The 17,956-nt window shown below is 44.1% G+C and overlaps 1 protein-coding gene across 2 annotated transcripts in view; it reads left to right on the plus strand.

The window, feature by feature from the left end:
* Nucleotides 1-5,954, plus strand: part of SV2B (synaptic vesicle glycoprotein 2B) — a 63,086-nt gene extending 57,132 nt beyond the window's left edge. For both annotated transcript variants that reach the window (XM_040077656.1, XM_058422414.1), the window contains exon 13: nt 831-5,954. In XM_040077656.1, coding sequence (XP_039933590.1) covers nt 831-1,014 — 184 coding nt within the window. In that variant the 3' untranslated portion in view covers nt 1,015-5,954. The remainder of the gene's footprint in view (nt 1-830) is intronic.
* The last annotated feature ends 12,002 nt before the right edge of the window (nt 5,955-17,956 follow it).

Here is a 17,956-nt window from a genome sequence, read left to right on the forward strand (position 1 = left end):
GGGATCACATGGACATATGGAAATTATGGGCTGATAAATCAAAGAATGTAGAATGATGACCTCACAGAGTGGCTTGGTTTGGAAGGAACCTTAAAGATCACCTAGTTCTAAACCCCATGCCATGGGTGGGGGCACCAAATGAAAGATGTTCTCTGTCATTTCCATGATGTGCATGGAGGTCTGGCTTTTCACACTGCGTCCCAAAGCCTCTCATCATGGCTCATCACTGGGGGCTGCCTTCCCCTCCAAAACTGGTAGAAAACCGAGTGCAGAGTGATTTGGGACATGGGGAAGAACAGGAGATTCGGAAACAATGTCCTGCAGGTTAAATCTTTCCTTACAACACCATTATAAGCCCCTTTTTTGCCTTTTTTCAGGCTGTTGGGGAAAGCCAGAAATGAAGGAGGACTGTACATTGAAAGTAGTGTGCTTTTATCTGCTGGGTGAAACAGGATTTAGAGGAGAGCTGTGGTTGCTCTTCTAGTGACAGCCCACTCCAGGCATCCCCTGGAAGGGCTTTGGGGAGATCTAGAGCAGATTTTGTCCTGCTGTCTTTGGGGAGGGCAAAGGCTGACAGAGTGGGCCACTCTAGGGCTAGGGAGAAGATGAGATGAAAAGGAGAAATGAATGCACACAGACATTCTCCTCATTCACACAGACATGCAAAACAGTTGCATCTATTTATCTACTTATTTAATCCACTCAATTTTGTTTGCTAGAGCCGTAGCCTGGGCAACATAAGAGCATACACAAAATTACCCATCCAAACCTTCTGTGGGTGTGCCAGAATCTCCCTCCTAACCATCATGTTCTGCTTTTCCTCCCCACAGGGCAACAGCCTTTGGCATCCTCAACGGGCTTTGCAAGTTTGGTGCCATCCTTGGGAACTCCATCTTTTCCTCCTTCGTAGGGATAACCAAGGTGGTTCCCATCCTCCTGGCCTCCTCCGCCCTGGTTGGAGGTGGGCTGCTCGCTTTGCGCCTGCCAGAGACTCGAGAGCAGGTCCTGATGTGAGCAGCAGAGGCCAGGGGGCTTGGGTGGGGAGGGCAGATGTCGAGCAACAAAAAAGAGCCATGTCTGGAAAACCCAAGGAGTTCATTCTATACTGCTCTGTGGATACCTAAAAGCGAGACGGCAGAGGGAAAGAAGAACCCGCAGAGATATAAACAAACCCATCGTTTCTGACCTTGTTACAGCCCCGAGTGGTGCATGCAGCCCCCACACACCCCTTGCAGAGCTTGGGTTCCACCCTGCTGGGAGCCTCCCCGTCCCCATCCATCCCCCTGCAAGGGCACCAGAGGCAGACAGCGGCTCCATGCCCACGTGGGTGTGACACTGGGGGACAGACCCCGACCCTCCTGCCTCTGCCCAGCTGTGGCACCCCGCCCTGCCCGCCCAGCACTCCTTGGCCATCCACATCAGCTGTGCTCAGGCACGCAGAGCTTCCAGGGGGAGGCAGGTAACCAACCTGCTGTAGGTGAGCTCCAGCAACAGGGGTAAGGCGTGTCTTGATTTTGGGATTACCACTCCACCCACCTGGAAGAGTTGAGAGTCCTGACTTCTTGAGGATGTGAGGGTGGGTGCTCAGCTGTCTCAGAAGACTCAGAGCTTCAAAGCCCTTTCCTGTCTTCGCTGTCTTGGGCACAGGGAATCACTAGGCACCTTCTTGCTGTGGAAGAGAAATATCTGAATAATTATATATATATATATATGTATGTATTTACACCTACTTGCAAACGTACATACACCCATTGAAGTGATCAGCTATTAAAAGTTAGGATTTTTAATTTCTGCACCCTTAAGAGGACTTTAGGAGTGACACTGACACTAAAAACAAATCTCAGTAATTCAAAATTATCAGGAGTCATGACCAACTTAGTGATGCTTCATTCTTTACATCCAGATACCAAATATTTAGATGTATTAATGGCTGGGAATATATATTTCTATAATGATTAAGAGGGGTTTTTTCCTACAACTTTCACCGAAGAGAAATTGATATGGTGTTGGAGCATTCCACAAACCAAATGTGTACATATTATCCAGTGTAAATAGGGGATTTTTGCTTAATACCTACAGTACGGTAACTGTGAATTTACCAGCATTTTAGCCATATTATTTGAAGAATACAATGCTTGATTTTCTAATATACCTGGGTCTCATTGAAACACTGTAAGCACAGTTACTTAAAGCCATTTAACTCGTTACACAGGGAATGCACACAGCAAGCTTTCACTGTACAGAACATTAAATTCTGCATTAAGTGGCACAGTTTAGTTTGATATCCTGTGGAGAGCATTTCTGAAATTTGTGTGCCCTTTCTATCACAGGAGTTAAGTCCTGTTGAACCTAGAGGCAAAGTTGTGTATTTTGGGAAGCCAGAATGAAAATCATCCTGTTCAATAACACACCAATGCTCACAATGGATGAGATAACACTAATTATATCCTGTCAACAAGCTCAGCAATAGACCAGAATTGATCTGAAACCACCACATAGTGCAGCTAATTTGTCTAACCAGGATATTTTGTGACACAAGAAGTTCTTTTGTACTTTTGCTGGTGATCTTCTCATTTACCTTTCATTGGATCATCTTAGTTGGGTTTTGTTTATTTCTGCTTTTTTGGTGTTTTTTTTGTTTTTGTTTTTGTTTTTGTTTTTGTGGGTGGTTTTTTTTTGTTGTTGGTTTTTTTTTGTTTGTTTGTTTTTTTTTTTAAGAAAACCAAGCGAGTCTAGGCTGAAATCCTGCAGGAGTGATGTCTCACACCCCTGCCTTTTTCTGCACAGGCACAGTCCCGTGCACTTAGGCTGGCACCAGGGCCAGCCCAGACTGCAGCTGTGGGAGTCAGCATGGTGCTGCTGCAGGGGCAGCTGAAGGACACACAGGGTTAGAGATCTCAAGCAGCAAAAGCCTCTAATGAGCATCACTTTTATCATTGTGTCAATCAGGGATAAACACTCATGGATCAGCTAGGCTACAATGGGCTGCTTGAGATTTTTGACCTTTAATATGAGGTTTATGAAATTGATAATATCGCAAGCTGCTGTAATAACTGAGCTTATTATGCCTCATTCCTTCATTTTTTTGGGTAGCTTAGGGCCTTTTTGGTTTAATTATTTATTTTATTTAGTTGTCTTCAAAACAACAAGGTTCCTTCTCTAAGGCAGGAGTGAATGTAATTATGTCCTTTGCAGCAGATCACAGCTTCTGTTCAGAACCACAGCCCAGAATGTGGGTATTTTCTCTAAGAATATCTGGTCCTTTTGCATGATTAGAAATGATTTAAATATATATTTTAATGCAAAAGATCACCATGACCTTTAGGTTTCATCCATTTTGTTGGGCTGTGCTTGACAATTACTACAATGCAACTGGGCAAGGGGGGAAAATTTTGTTTAATTTTCTGGACTATTTGCTTATGCTGCTCTGAGGAGCCAGAACCTATTTGTCTAAATATCTCTTGCATAGCATTCCTATTTACATGTCACCCAATGCTCACAGCAAACCTGACTATTTGTGTTCTCCCCTGACATTTTGCAGTAACATTAATGACATCATTCATTTTGCAAAACTTCCCTGTTAATTTTCGGAGAAGAAAGAAACTGAAATCTCGAGGAGATAGAAATGGCAAGGTAATATTAGGAAATATTATCCAATTTTAGAAACCTTTCTTCTTTACAGAACGGCTCTTTCACAGGCTGCTAAACCTCACCTCACAGACCAGCTGGGACAAGGTAAAGAGTAATAGGATCTCATTGTCAATGTCACCTGGAAGTTCTTTGCACCCCTAAAATCCATGGGTCAAACACTTGAGGGCTAAGGGATATTGCACATGTTGGGGTGCTGGGACAAGTCTCCTACCCCTGGCTTGACCAGGGAGTGTGTGACCTAACAGGAGAGGGCAAACACACACCAGAGCTGGCATAGGAGAGCCTGGGATAAAGGACAGCAATGAGCAGAGAAGGAAGAAAGGAAAAGCAAAGGAGAACTCCCATCACCTAGCTGAGACACCTAGGACTGGATTGAATGCGTTCCCGTTATTCTCAGCTGAAAGGCACAGGCAATGCATGGCTTGCCTTGGATAGTCCTATAGTCCTGCTTCTTCAGGGACAGAGATCCAGGGCAGCAGCTCCAGCTCAGGCACTGCATTTGGGACACCTGGGCTGACCTGTCCCACACAGTTCCGTGGGGACAGGCTTAGTCAACCTTCCCAACATGCTTGCTTGCTGTCCTTGTCACGGTGTAATTCAGCCTAGGCCTCACACTGCTGCTCTCCAGAGCAAAACAGCTGCTGGGTGCAGACCCCTCTGCACTGGCTGGGCTTTGTTTTGGGCTCAGTTTCAGGCCTTGGCCACCTGCTAGGCCTAGCTTCAGTCACGGATCTTTAAGCCTCAAGCAAGGGAAGATTTCTCCTCAGGTACCTCCTCTGATGGCTCAGCTTCATTTCTGCTGTAAAAATCAGCATGGTCCCTGCTGTTCAAGGGCCAGCACATCTCCTCCCTCAGTTCCTCTGCCCACGTCTGCCACAGTGAACAGTCTCTGTCTTGGATACACTGGGCCATCCACGGAGAAATCTGCTGACCACAGGTCCCCTGATGGCCTCTGCACAGCTCCATTTCCACGGATTCATGGACTTTACTGCAGCAGGGACACTGAGGACCAAGGCAGGGGACTTGCCTTAAATCCCAAAGACCTCTTCTAGAGGACAGCTGGATCTCCTCACGCATGTGTGGCACACCAAGACAGCCACTTAACCAGGGACATTGTGGCATGGGAAAGGTGAGCCCAGGGGAGCCAAACTGGCCTGATGTGACTTTGTGTCTTCAGCTCTACAGCACTGTAGTGGGACGAGTCCATTGCTGAATTTCTGAGCATGCAGACACGGGCTTTTATAGGAACACCAAGCACTGTTGATACTATTATTAAAGACCAGTGGTATTACAATAAGTGTTCTGCCTCCTTGTATTCCCTGTTGATTCAACAGGTTGTGGCATTGTGATTTATTTACTGCAGTTGTGCAGGACAGCTCCTGTTACTGCCTTTGGCTATGCTACATCCCAGTGGTGGTGGCTGCAGCTTGTGCTGGGTGTGGTGATCCCCGCCTTGCCCATATCAACATCACTCTTTGAAATTCCTTGAAATGCTATGGGACTTACAAACGGTGTGCATGGATCTTTTGGACTATAAAGAGGGTGAGTCTTGGAAAACCCATATGCAGTGCCAGAGGTTCTGCACACTGGGAAGTGCTCAGGCATCCTGATGTCCTTCAGTGATGCCAGAGAGGCACTGAGGGGTGTCCCCCAAGCCTGGGAGTGGTCCTGCCCCAAGGCTGGGCTCACACAAGGGCATAGAGCAGGACTGCATGGAGCTGAGCTTTCTGCAGACGTCCAGGTCCCCTCCAGGTCCTGCTTTGAGACCTCCAACAGCAGAGTATGCTCTGATGCTCTTAAGGAGGCCCTAGGTCCTTTTATACTCCCTGCTTATGTCCTTTGACTTTCCAAAGGAGTCACAAAACCTGAGAGGATATTTTTAGGTTTATGTAGATTTGAGCCCTATGCATTTTATTTTGCATTAAGTTTCTCCCTCAGTTTCTCACCCTTATATTAGCAAATATTGCTTTTAGGAAGAATCAAGTCTGGGAACTGTGAAGGAAACAAAATAAAATTAATTTATTTGCTCTATGTGATGCTAGTGCTGTATAAATGTACACACACTGCAAGTCCCACTGTAAATAACACCTGGTGTCGTGCTTTAATGGAAAGTTTCATTTAGATGTTCTGTCAACTCTGTTGTGAAATAGCCAATTCCAGTCCCTTGGTTCCTTTTCTTCATTCAAACCCTTCTTTTATTTTTTTTATTTGATCTGTGTCTCGTCGTCACTGGAAATTGCAGCTGTTCCAATGGACTTTGTTTTTGTTCTCTCTGTCACATTAAAAGGCTGGAAGAAAAAGAATGGCTCTCGTAGTGTTTGTGTTTAATGTACATTTTGAGCCTTTTCACAAGGGCTTTACTGGGTAACTTTGTACCCTGACACTGTGGGGGTTTTCTTTGGTCCTTGTTACTTGTTCATCCTTCCTCCCTCAAACAATCCCAACTCAATTAAGACTGCTGTCTATCACCATCCTTTCACATTGTGGACTTTCAAACACAGGACATGGGAAAATCTTTACCCTGAAAAAGGAGGAAGGATGAAATATCTTCAAATGCTGTGCAAGACCAAACAGCTAAACTCTGCTTTGTAACAAGAATGCTTCCCCAAAGAAGCACTGCTTTTGAGGCTTGGCACACCATTTGACCACAGTATACTCCCTTCTTGGATGTATTTCTAGGGATGTGAGCTCCTTCTTTTTATTTGCAGCTTTTTCTATATATCTAACTGTCCAGGCCATGCTTTCAGAGCAATGATCCAGACAGCAGCAGCTGTATAGGAAAAGAGCTCATGGCACAAGCTGTGGAGGCTGGCTGCCAGACTATGGGACTCATGCAGGATTTTTTTTTATATAGAACATAAAATGCAGTGATCCCACTTGTCCTAGGCCCATTGAAGGGTCTTAATTTGAGTCAGCTCTGTCTTCTTGTTAAGAAATTTAAGTGCTGAAAATTTGTTGGGTAAATCAGTGATTGGTCCTCCCATCACATCCGCTGCAACGGGCTAAAGTTAATATTAAAGTGAGAGCTAAAGAGCCAGAGATATTGGAAATGTAATAAAGAACCCATAAAGGTATTTCCATCATCAGAGGACTAAACCAGCATTTTCCTTCAGCTCGGGTTCAGCTGGGTTCCATAGGACCTGTCCACTGAGGGAATCAGAGTCAGCAGCAGTCTGGGATTGGTAAGGATTGGCCTCAGGTGTGAATCACTAAGGTCAAGCCTCAGGTGGGAGCTGCCAGCTCTGAATTTTGCAATGCTCATGTCCAGCTGCAGAGTGCACAGCTGTGGAGTCAACCTTCCCTGAGCCCCTTGCTGTGTGTTCGGCCTGTAGGAAAGCGTACATCAGCAAACACCATCAGAAAGCATTTTCTACAATGTGAGATCTTAGATAAAGGTCAGAGATTTGCACTGAAAGCCTTGGAGGTGCTTTTGAGTCGTTCCCACTCCAGGCTAGTTGACATTCTGCATAAGGCTGAAGCCTCAGTAAGCAGAAAAATCCCATATTTGAATGTTCAGACAGGGTTGCTGATAAAACCAGTGCATAAAAACCCCTGACTAATTTTAAACTAGGACGCAGAGAATATAAAAGCAGGATTATGTGACATGTCTGCTTGAGATCACATAGGATACACTGGTTGGTAAGAAAACCTTTGCAAATCTGTGTTCCTACAAGAAAACCCTTGCAAATCTGTGTTCCTGCTTTTCTATGCTGATGTCCCTGCCCTGACCATCTCGTTTTCTTCATGTGGAATTTCTGGCACAGATTCTCATAGCTACAAATAAATGACCCAGATTCCCTGGATGTGCAAGTTCATCCAAGCTGTCACAGAAGGTTACCTGGTGGAGGAAGAAGGCTGAGGATGATGGCATTCCTAGCAGCCACAACATCCAGTAATGGGTCTGAGTGATGCTTCTGAATCGTGAAGTGACTTCATATTAGGAATGTGATTTGAGTCAGGTAATGGTAAGATGGGAAATCATTTTACCAGTGCTCCTGTATCTCAGATCCTAATTTAGGGACTTTAAAAGTAGAGACCAAACTTGGCAATCTGAGTTGACATTTGTTGAAAAGACAAGGGAAGAGCAAAACTTGGCCAGGCCCTTGTGGATGGGAAATGGAGCCCTCTTTTTCCAGCTCAGGGCAGAAATTGCTGGAGACTGAGAACCCTGCCAACGTACAAACCATGGTATGATTTTGGGGCTGATACAAAATTAGTCTGTTCTTCTCAGGTGTTTTGTTTTGTTTTGTTTTGTTTTTTGTGAGCAGGTGATTATAAACCAGAAAAAACTATCAAAAGATTTTTCTTATTCTCAGTGAGCAAGAAGAATTAGCTGAAGAACTTTCAGCTACCATGGCCCATGATAATGCAAACAGTTAGGGGATTATATATAATTTTTAACATTTTAAGTGTACAGAGTTATTACTGCACAAACCCATATAGTACTATTTGAAAATACTAAAAGTCAGATTTAAATTTATCCTTCAGCACTTCTTTTTTCACTTATAAAAACATATGTGTATATATATACATACATACACATATTGCACAGGTGTGCACTTATAGGTAGAATTGAATTATTGCACTTGACCTTACTGATGATGCCCAAGCTTTTTGGGGGATTGAAAGACCAGGAGATGGCAGCAGCTGCCCACAGCATTGACTGCTCTCTGCTCTCCGGTGACTGCTGGAGGCTGTGCCCACGACCCCCATCAGACGCACAAGGTGCTGCAGCAGTGCCATCAGACACAGCTCACAGGGCCCTGACCCTCAGCAAAATAAGAGAAAAGGGGTTAACAAAAAAAAAAAAAAGCAGGGATTCGAAAGTTTAGGGAACGAGCAGCACTGACTAGTGCCGAAGCTTTTGGAATGTGACTTGTGCAAACCTGAAGCGAAGCAAAGGTAATTATGGAGGAGAAAACAAGAAAATAAGAATTTCTGCTTCAATAGGCTAGTGCAATGGTTTTCAAGCTTTCTCAGCCTGAACATCCTGAGTGTTTTCTTCAAAGGAAATGTAGATTCCTTGTAATAATGTGGTGAGACTGCAGTTAGAGAAGAAAAGCTGCGGGCTGGGCAGTGCTTTACCCGCAGGGCTCTGAGCAGGGCTGCATGAGTGGTGCCTCCTGGGGCAGCCTGCTGAGATGCTGCAGGGAATGGGCTTTGTAGGGAAGGTCTCCAGCCCAGCTAATCATGACAAGATGCCACCAACATTGTCTCATAAGTTCCTCCTTTTTCAGAAGGCAGAATCTTCTGCAATTAAAAGGTGGAGTCTCACCTCAGCGTGGTTTGGTGACCCCCTCTCACATTTCTGTATGAGGAATGTAAGTCAGGGGACAACACAGGTATTTCTAAGTGCTTTGCTCATCCTGAGCAAAACAACCTGAGGCCACAAACCCTCGATGCTTTCCCCATATGGGTGATTCAGATCAGAATTCTGATGCTGCTGGGAATTAACCAACTAAAATCAACATTGCAGCTGTCTTGCCCACAGCTTCCAGAACCCAGAGAGCCCAGCCTGAGGCTTGTGATCCTCTTAAGCAGAGCTTTACCCCAACCTTAGGAGCTCACTCCCACCACAGCTGGATGCAGCTGAGGTCCACCAGGGATTTTGTCTTGATGTTTTCTCTCTGAGAACCACAAGCTTAGAATTCCCTGGAAAGCTTTTCCCTCACTATAGAATACAGACAAAAGAGCCACTCAGTAAATACAAACAGACCTAACAGCGAGGAGACCAAAGCCAGATCTCAAGTGGTTCCATTCCTTGCTTTTGTTACCCTGGCACTCCAGGGAAGTTGTAACTTCCCAGGGCTGCAGCGTGTCCAGCAGTGGAGTGCCATGGGCAGGACAGGAGCAGGATCCGCTCCTGTCCTGGGGTTTCAGAAGAAGTCTGTAAGATTTCTCCAGAGGGAGCCCTTTCTTAGCCTTGAAACCTGCTTCAGAATGAGAAAAGAATATTGTACTAAGCCCTTCAAAATACATCTTTGAATGATAAACTCAGCTCTTTTATCCTTTCTTATTTAGGATAAGAGCTTTGAAATCTTCCCAGCAACCCTGTTCCTTCCCTTAGACCCCTGAACAACAAACTGCTCTGAAGAAACCAGCCTCGTACTGAACCCTTAGGCCTATAAATAATTCAGAACAACTATTTACAGCCCTCTTCTGACCCTATCCAAAGAGACCATGAAGAGTTTTGAGCAGCCCTGGCTCAGCACAACTGTGGGACCCTGCTAAGTTACTCCAGGTCAGTTAAAGCAGCTTTTTCCTGTAATTGCTACACATTTTCTTCCAAATAACCAGTTTCCTTGTCTCCTCAGGTCAAAGTTCAGTATAAAACTTGTGGGAAGAAACAGCGTTAAAGAGAAAAAAAACAGAGGTAACCCTGGGTGAATGCCACATCAACCACAGAAGAGTTCAAGTTAAGTGTATCCCCAAATCATGAGCATGATTATTGCAACTTTCCAGTGTCCACTGGGGATGAAATATTGCCTTGATAGGCTTTAGAGACAGGATTTCATACAGAAGAGGAAATCTAGATGGGAAAAATAAACAGGGAAATATTAAAATCCAACCAAAAAAAAATGCCCCAAATTCAAACCCAACCCCTTTTCTGACCATTACCTCATGTTAAACAGGGGTACCTCCCACTAGAGCAGGTTGCTCAGAGCCCCATCCAGCCCCCTCCCAGTACCACACTGGTCACATTTCAAAGGCAGAGGCCTCAGCCTGGATCTCTGCTCTGTGTGCAAACCCCAGGCTCGTGGAGGTGCGGGTGGCAAGTTCTCTGAATGAAAATTAGGGTGGTGGTGCAGCTCACTGGAAAGCTGACAGCTCCCTCTCACTTTTGAAGACTTTCTGAACTAGATCTCTGAGGTGTCTCACAGCACAGCAAAATCTGGGAAAAACACCTTCTGTCTCCTTTTCTCTCTGTTCTTTTTTTTTTTTTTTTTCTCTTCAGGTATGACCTCCCCAAGTAACCTCCCTTGCTTGATGCAGTTGGAATCTGGTGACACGATGCAAATGAAATGCTGATTTTTAAGCAAGATTATGTAAATCCAATATGTTCAGTCACTGTAGTCCTGGGAATTCCCTTATCAACAACATAATCATTGAGAATGAATTCCCCCAGCCTGTGAAATAATGGCAGGGAAGGAGTGAGGGCTGGGCTAATCACCAGGCACTACTCAGCCAGGGCTTCCTCGTACATGACAAGGAATAAGCACAAGGTGAAATGTTTGTACCACAGAGATCTCCAGGGCAATGACCCTGCTCTCAATAGGCCTCTTGAATAACTGTACAAAGCATTAAAGCCAATGTGGAGGACAATCTAGAGATTTCTCTTTGCCACATAGGGTTCCTGGTCTAGTTTGATGTCTGCCCTTGAGCTGATAGAGGAACAAAGCACTAAAATTTTGTGTCCTGAGCTGCTCAGTGGTCATAGCTCTGAGCTATTTGCTCTTGTGCTCCCCTTTGACTCTGTAACAAGAGCGTGTTCCTTGGCATTACACTTATGAATGGAGTCCTTGGGTGGTGGCCTGATTAATTTGATTCCAAAATGAGACATGAGGGAATAATCCTGCCTACTTATTTTATGTCCTTGCTACCTTCTTATTACCAATCTTTGCAAGCACAACGCACAAGTGACTACTTTGTTTTCCTCTGGGCATGATTTAGCTTTATTTATTGACACTGTTGTTATTACTATTCATAAAAGAAATTATCAAGGTAACCTGGCTGATGGACTTCCAAGCATTTGGTAATGACTTCAGCAAATCACGAAGAAAAATGTACCTTCAAAACTGAAGACATAAGCAAAAGCAAGGCAAGGGGATGATGAGCCTTAAAGAATAGGTGTCCTTTCAAGCCAAAGATTAATTCCAGATTGAAATTATCAGACACTAAATAACACACCTGTGTCTTTGTCAACAGGAAGCAAATTTACCCTGTTGCAAATATACTAATCACTAGCCTAGCAACTCACATTTTTAGCTGAGAATAATTATTCTCTCCAAGGAAAGTATAGACCTTCAAAAGAGATAACATCTTAAATCACAGCAAAATTTAATTTAAATTCAAAGTGTAGGAACGCACACAATACCCCATCTCTCTCTTATCCATCCAGGATGGTGTCATTACAATGTTTTAAAGACAGCCCCAATCATTGGACTAAATACCTGCAGCCTAACACTTTGCAATTTCATTTTCCCCTTGTCAGACTGCGTAATTGGTATTTGTACTGGAGGTAACAAAACAGAAAATGCAAAGGTGTTGGTAACTGTGCCATTACTGTCTCTCAAAGTGCCTGAGAGGTGGGGAGGACTGGGTGGCAGTGAGGAACTGGTGCCTTTGTAACTGGGCACAGAACCATTCACATGGCCTAAGGCTGCAGTCAGTGCCTGCTTGGACTGGGATAAGTGTGGGGTCCTGTCACAACACCTTGTGTGACTGCTTCTGCTGGAAGCCAAGTCCTGCAAGGAACCAAGTTCATTGATTTCAGCAAGATCTCAGCTTGCAGCGGGACACGACTGGGGATGGGGAGAGAGCCCCTGGGAGGTAGCAGGAGATGGGGCTCTCCAGTGCATCTGCAGTGACAGATGGAGGCAGCTGAAATGTTCACTGTTGACTTTGCTGCCTGACTTTCATGATTCATGCAGTCTTGAGGACTGACAGTTCCCAAGTACAGTCACATCCAGAGAAGCGACCAGTTCTGTTCCCCTTGTTCCCAGCTCATGGACAGGGTAATGGGATCTTTTCCATGGGCTTTTTGCTGAGAGCGAATTCACCAGGTGAATTACAGAGATTTTCCTGCCTGTGTGGGAGTTTGTTTTCTCCTCCAAATGCCATGGGTTCAGTAAGAGCACTTCTTCTATAGAAGGCAGCTCAGAAGTGTCAAACTGTGATGAGGGCCAGGTAATTGCCAAACTTTTCCCTGAAGGCTCACAGACTCCTGTCTTTACAGGTGCCACAGCAAGCTTTTCCTTGGTCATCACAGCTCTGAAGCGATGTAAATGCCCAAATCTTCTCCACTGATTTCTAATTCTTTTCATGTTTTGCTTTCAACTTTGTGCAACACAAAGCACAACAAGGCTGATGGGCTGGGGAGATGCAAACACCCTGCAGAAGTGACCCTGAGTCTGAAGCCTTTAAAAACCAGGACCTTCGGGTTGAAATTGCTCATCAGGTAAACAAAACAAAAGAAAACACCAACCTAACACCCTTCAAATGTGAATAATTTGTTGAGAGTGTCTTCCGGGGTAATAGATAATTGTATCTGTTCCGCCTCCAAAGCAGCTCAAATCAGCCCAGTGACATTTGTCACAAGTGGAGGCAGTTATTAGTAGGCTGCATACTTATAAAACTTCTTTACAATGCAAATTGCTTCTTACTACCTTTATCCTAGCTTTGGGAATGTTTTATCCATGTATTCATGACATCTGACTCCTGAGTCGAATCTAAATATCCCTAAAGGAAAGAGGAGTGAAAGCCCAGTTGACTCCAGAGCTTTGGACAGCACCAGGAGTTCTGCCCAGGGGGGATGTAGGACACTGGTCCAGCAGAAATAAAAGACGGTGATGCCTCCTTTACCAGTAAAAAGACTACCAGAATAAATCCCAGAATATGGCCAATTTACTTGTTCACCACTGGAGCTGCTTGTACCCATCCACTTGGCAACACTGATTGAATAAGAAGTTTAATTTATTTGGATTTCAGGGATGCTTTGGCAAATGTAGAGTGGGGATCACCCCGTCTTCTTCCCAGTATTATCTGAAATGTGTATTTTTAGCACTTGAGCTCAGAACTAATTTTTCAGGAATTTCACAGCTTAAGCCTCTCGGTTTGGAAAATAATCAGTGAAACATTAAGGAAGGCTGAAGGTAATGGGGATGAGGCCAGCTGTGAGCCCTTGCTGATGTCCCACGTTGATTGCTGTTTTTATCCTCAGTGTCAGGAAGAAAAACAGGAGAAAGCCAATACAATGCAGCCTCCAAGCAGAATATGTAAATATAAATCATCGTATAATAGTAGCAGTGACCCAGGGCCAAGCAGTTGGTGGAGAGGAGAGGCTTTCAGACTCTCAGATGAGATTTAAAATCAAAGTCCTGAGCTCTTCTTGTCAATAACGGATTAATGAAATGAACAGACACAATGTGCATACTATGCAAAGATGTCAGAAAATTAAGTACTGAAATCCTAGCTGTATTTTTATGTGCAGCACAGTACACTGAGTTGCTCCAAGAACTGGTTTCCTGCTTCTTTGAAAATGTGTCCCCATACTGAAAAAATGCCCCTATATTTATGCAGAGATAAAATTAGACTTCCTGCAATATGTATATTATATAAACAGACTCCGGTAGCTCTTGGGGTCAGATATGATTTAGAAATGCAGATTACTGTTATTATTAATAATTATGATCATGAGCAGCTGGGATTTATAACTCAGGACATACTAGCCATGGCAGTCTATTACTAATGTATGTGTCCTGATCATTATCTTATAAAATAGCCAACCAAAGTGCTGCACCGTGTATAGGAAATCATCCCCTCTGCACTGCTAAGTGAGCTAAACACATAGGTACCATTAGTCCTCCATTATATACCCTTCCAAGTACAATTAAGTGCAGACAAGGTCTAAAACTGGGGCCTGTTGTTTTTCCCCTGTGCATCATGTAGGTGGAGTTGGTTTATTACGCCCATTTCGGTGCTTGTTTTTTAAAAAAAAGAATAAAAGCTAAATGGTCTCATTAAAACCTCATAGAGGAAATTTATTCATCCTAGTGAAATATTTTTGGGCTCTTCCGAAACCAGTAATCAGCATCTGAAGACAGTCATCTGCCTTGCTAATGGACCACAGTTACATGTGTAATTGATTAATTAAGGAATGAAAATCACTGCTGAGACTAAGGGAGACATCCACAGCTTCAGCAGGCATCGAAGTGAAATAGCAGCTCCTCCTGGGCAAAGCAGACGAGATTGTTTCAGGTGTTTTTGTCCATTTGAAACTGCTCTATCTTCTCTAACCAGGTTGTTGTTTGGTATCCCAGACTTTTCTGTGGGGGTAAGAAACAGGGAAAACAAGAAACGCTCCAGCCCTCCTTTTCCAGCTGGCAGAAGGAGCAGAGTGTGGTTGGGTTTGAGCATGTGTGTGTTTATCCCCGTGCAGTCGCTCATTGGCTTGGTGTGCATGAGCAATCACGTACACCGAAAAAGGCAACGGAGGGAACTCAAACAAACAAGCTCTTTGGCAAGCCCTGGGTGAGCATGGTGGCGTCTGCTACTCTTTGCAAGCTGTGTTGTCACGATTTCCCTCCTGTGGAGGTTGTGCCTCCTGTCTCACCACTCATTTCACCAGTTTGGGCCTTCACCGATGCTTTGCAAAGCTCTTTACAGGGTCCTGGCTGAGGAGAGGTTTCACACATAGGCAGAGCCAAATATAAACATCTCAGCAGATATTCTGAACAGGGGAAATGGTGTAGAGTCACCCTGGTGAGCTCATGGTGAGCGTACCTGCTAGGCAGAGGAGCTGTGCTCCACTGGAGCTCTTTCAAGGCATAAGACTCCTTCCAGAGCAGAAAGATGTGGGACACTGTGGGATTCTGCCTGCAGACAGCATGGCTGGTGCTGAGGTCTTGCTTCCATTTAATACCTGACCTGAGAGATTCCTTGCACTTTGAAAGAACATTCAGATGTTTTTGGTGCTACCAGTACTAGGGGCTGCATCTAAGAGAAAATAAAAGATAGGCTTAAATCCTTCCCATCACTGAATCTATTGTTTTTCTGTGTCTCTCATTGCCTTAGTTTGAGCTTCACAGAGCTCCAGGCAGATCCAAAGATCAGCCAGATTTTATAGCATGTTAGAAAGAATCAGAATGTTGAAATTTGACAAAAAGCCCTAAACCTATTTTTAGATAAGCATCTTGGAGCCCTCTAATAGCTGAACCTTTGGCAGTTCAGCCAGGCAGCCCAATCAAAGCCAGTTTTTAATAGCCAGAGACTGAGCTGTTCAGTTTGCTCTCTTCATCTGCCCATTAGACACCTGCCATTAGGCATTGCCACTCCAGTTGTGCACTGGTCAACAAACTCTTGGAGAACAGATGGCTCAGACAGACTTTCTGTAGACCAGAGTCAGGCAGTTCCAGTTCCCTTATGTTCTTGAGGATATGGATGGTGTAGGAAAAGCTTTGGACTCCTCACTCCCTGTACTCCAGCATAAATACTCATAAGCAGCCCACTGCACACCCTCCAGGGGGCTGTTTCTGCTGATGCTGATGTGCACGTGCACTGTTTGTGTCAGTGATGAGTTATCTCAGTTGGTCATGAAAAGTCAGGACTGTAACTGAGGCACTGAACGGTTTCCACTCAAATCATTTTATTAGATGATGAATTTTCAAGGGTTGGAAATTGTAGGTAGGCAGCTACAAGTAAACATCTCTAAGTTACCTTCAGATTTTGTAACATGTGGATTTAGATTTTAGGCAGCTAAAATGAAGTATAAGGAAATTGTCTGGCTTTTATGGCAGATGTGAATGATTGCTAACTTCGAAATTTTAAAAGCAGCATTTTTGTGCATTTATTCCTCAGAGCTTATGTCACATTTGGAGAACAAATTGTACCTTCTCCTCTCAGCTTCCTTGAGCTTTTGCTTGTGAGTGACAAAGATCTGAAGCTGGGTACATTCACTTAACTGCACCTTATGGTATTTGCCCCTAACTGCTATAAACAGCTGTAATGAGCAGCCTTTTGGAGGTCACTTAGGCCTGCATTGCTACCCAGTGCCAAATAACGATTTGGCAAAGCACTACACAACCGGGCTGAATTTTAAGTATGGCATTAACTGTGTTTAACTCCGCTTGGTGTCAGTGAGGCTTACAATGAGTTTTAAATGTTTCACTGAGCAAGGATAGATTCAAGCAGGTGCTTACCGTTCAGCATGCACAAAAGCACCTGACTGATTCAGGACCTAAGAGAGACGAATGGAGAGAGTTACAGAGCAGCTGGTGTCCCTGCCTTCCTAGCAGTGCAATTCCCATCCAGGGAGCAGGTGAAAATGGAAAGGAAAGAGAAAAACTATTTTAAATTAAAGAAGGGAGAAAAACATGTTTTGGGCATGTTTAGAGTGACATGTTGACTCTGTCTGACAGACTCCTGGGTATGTGGAGTGTCCTTTCTTTGTGAGGGGCAGTCTGTCTGATGGTTATGGATGATGGCCAAATGGCAGCATCATCAGGACAAGTGCAATCTTATTCATAGTCCATAAAATAGCAGAAGAGAAGCTTCTGGTCTTCTTATTTACGTCAGCTTTGAGACTAAGCCAGGAAACCTGTTATTATGGAACAACTTTGTATGCATGTGCATGCACATTGTGTGTCTGTGTATGCAAAACCTGTCATTGTCAACACAATAATGGCATTTTACTGGACAGAAATTGAACTTTCCTTGTCTTTTGGGGTTTTGATTTTGAGAGGAAAAATTGAGAGACCTACTGCCCCCTCAGCTTCACTGCTTTATGATTGAAGCTTATTTTATTGTAGATTTTGTTTTCTTACACATTCAGATGATAACATGGTTCGGAAGGGAGAGCATGAGTGACATTCAGAATTCCTCCGTTTTCTTAAGGATAATGTAGTTTGTTTGTTGTCTGATCTCTCTCAAACAATTTAACTTCCATCATGGATTCCCACTTTATTTATAAAACAGATATTTCTGTACCTAAGAGGCCCCCATATAATCACAGACTGGCTTGGGTTGGAGGGGACATTCTAAGGTTATCTAGTCCAAACCTTCTACTCTGGGCAGGGACATCCAGCCTGACTTTGAACAATTCCAAAAGTCAGGCAGCCACAGCTTCTCTGAGCAACCTGTTCCCATGTTGCACATATGGCAATTTCGTGGTTTTCCTGTGTCTCCAGATTATAACAGTAGCTCTGTATTGAACTCTCACTTCCCTCTTATCTAGATGGAAATCTATTTTGCACACACATACTACTCTGTTCACATTTTCATCTCTTGGGGATATTTAGTCTTCTTGTGAGACCCAACCCAACACAAAGAAATCAATTAATTCCAACTCGTGAAGACAATGATACTGCAGAAGGAAAATAGATGAGTAGCGGATGTTTAGCCTAATGGATGATGAAAAGCTAAAGTGTTTTAAACACTGATTTATTACCACTGAGACAAATAACAGGATTTAGAGAGAAGAAGAACCGAGGCTCCTCATTTTGCTGGCACCTCCGTTTTTCAGGTTGGAGCCAAAGTTCTGTCCCAGCTGGATAACAGGGACAGTGCCAGTGAGGCACAGCAGGTATCC

This window comes from Hirundo rustica, chromosome 13, assembly GCF_015227805.2.
Source record: "Hirundo rustica isolate bHirRus1 chromosome 13, bHirRus1.pri.v3, whole genome shotgun sequence".
NCBI lineage: Eukaryota > Metazoa > Chordata > Aves > Passeriformes > Hirundinidae > Hirundo > Hirundo rustica.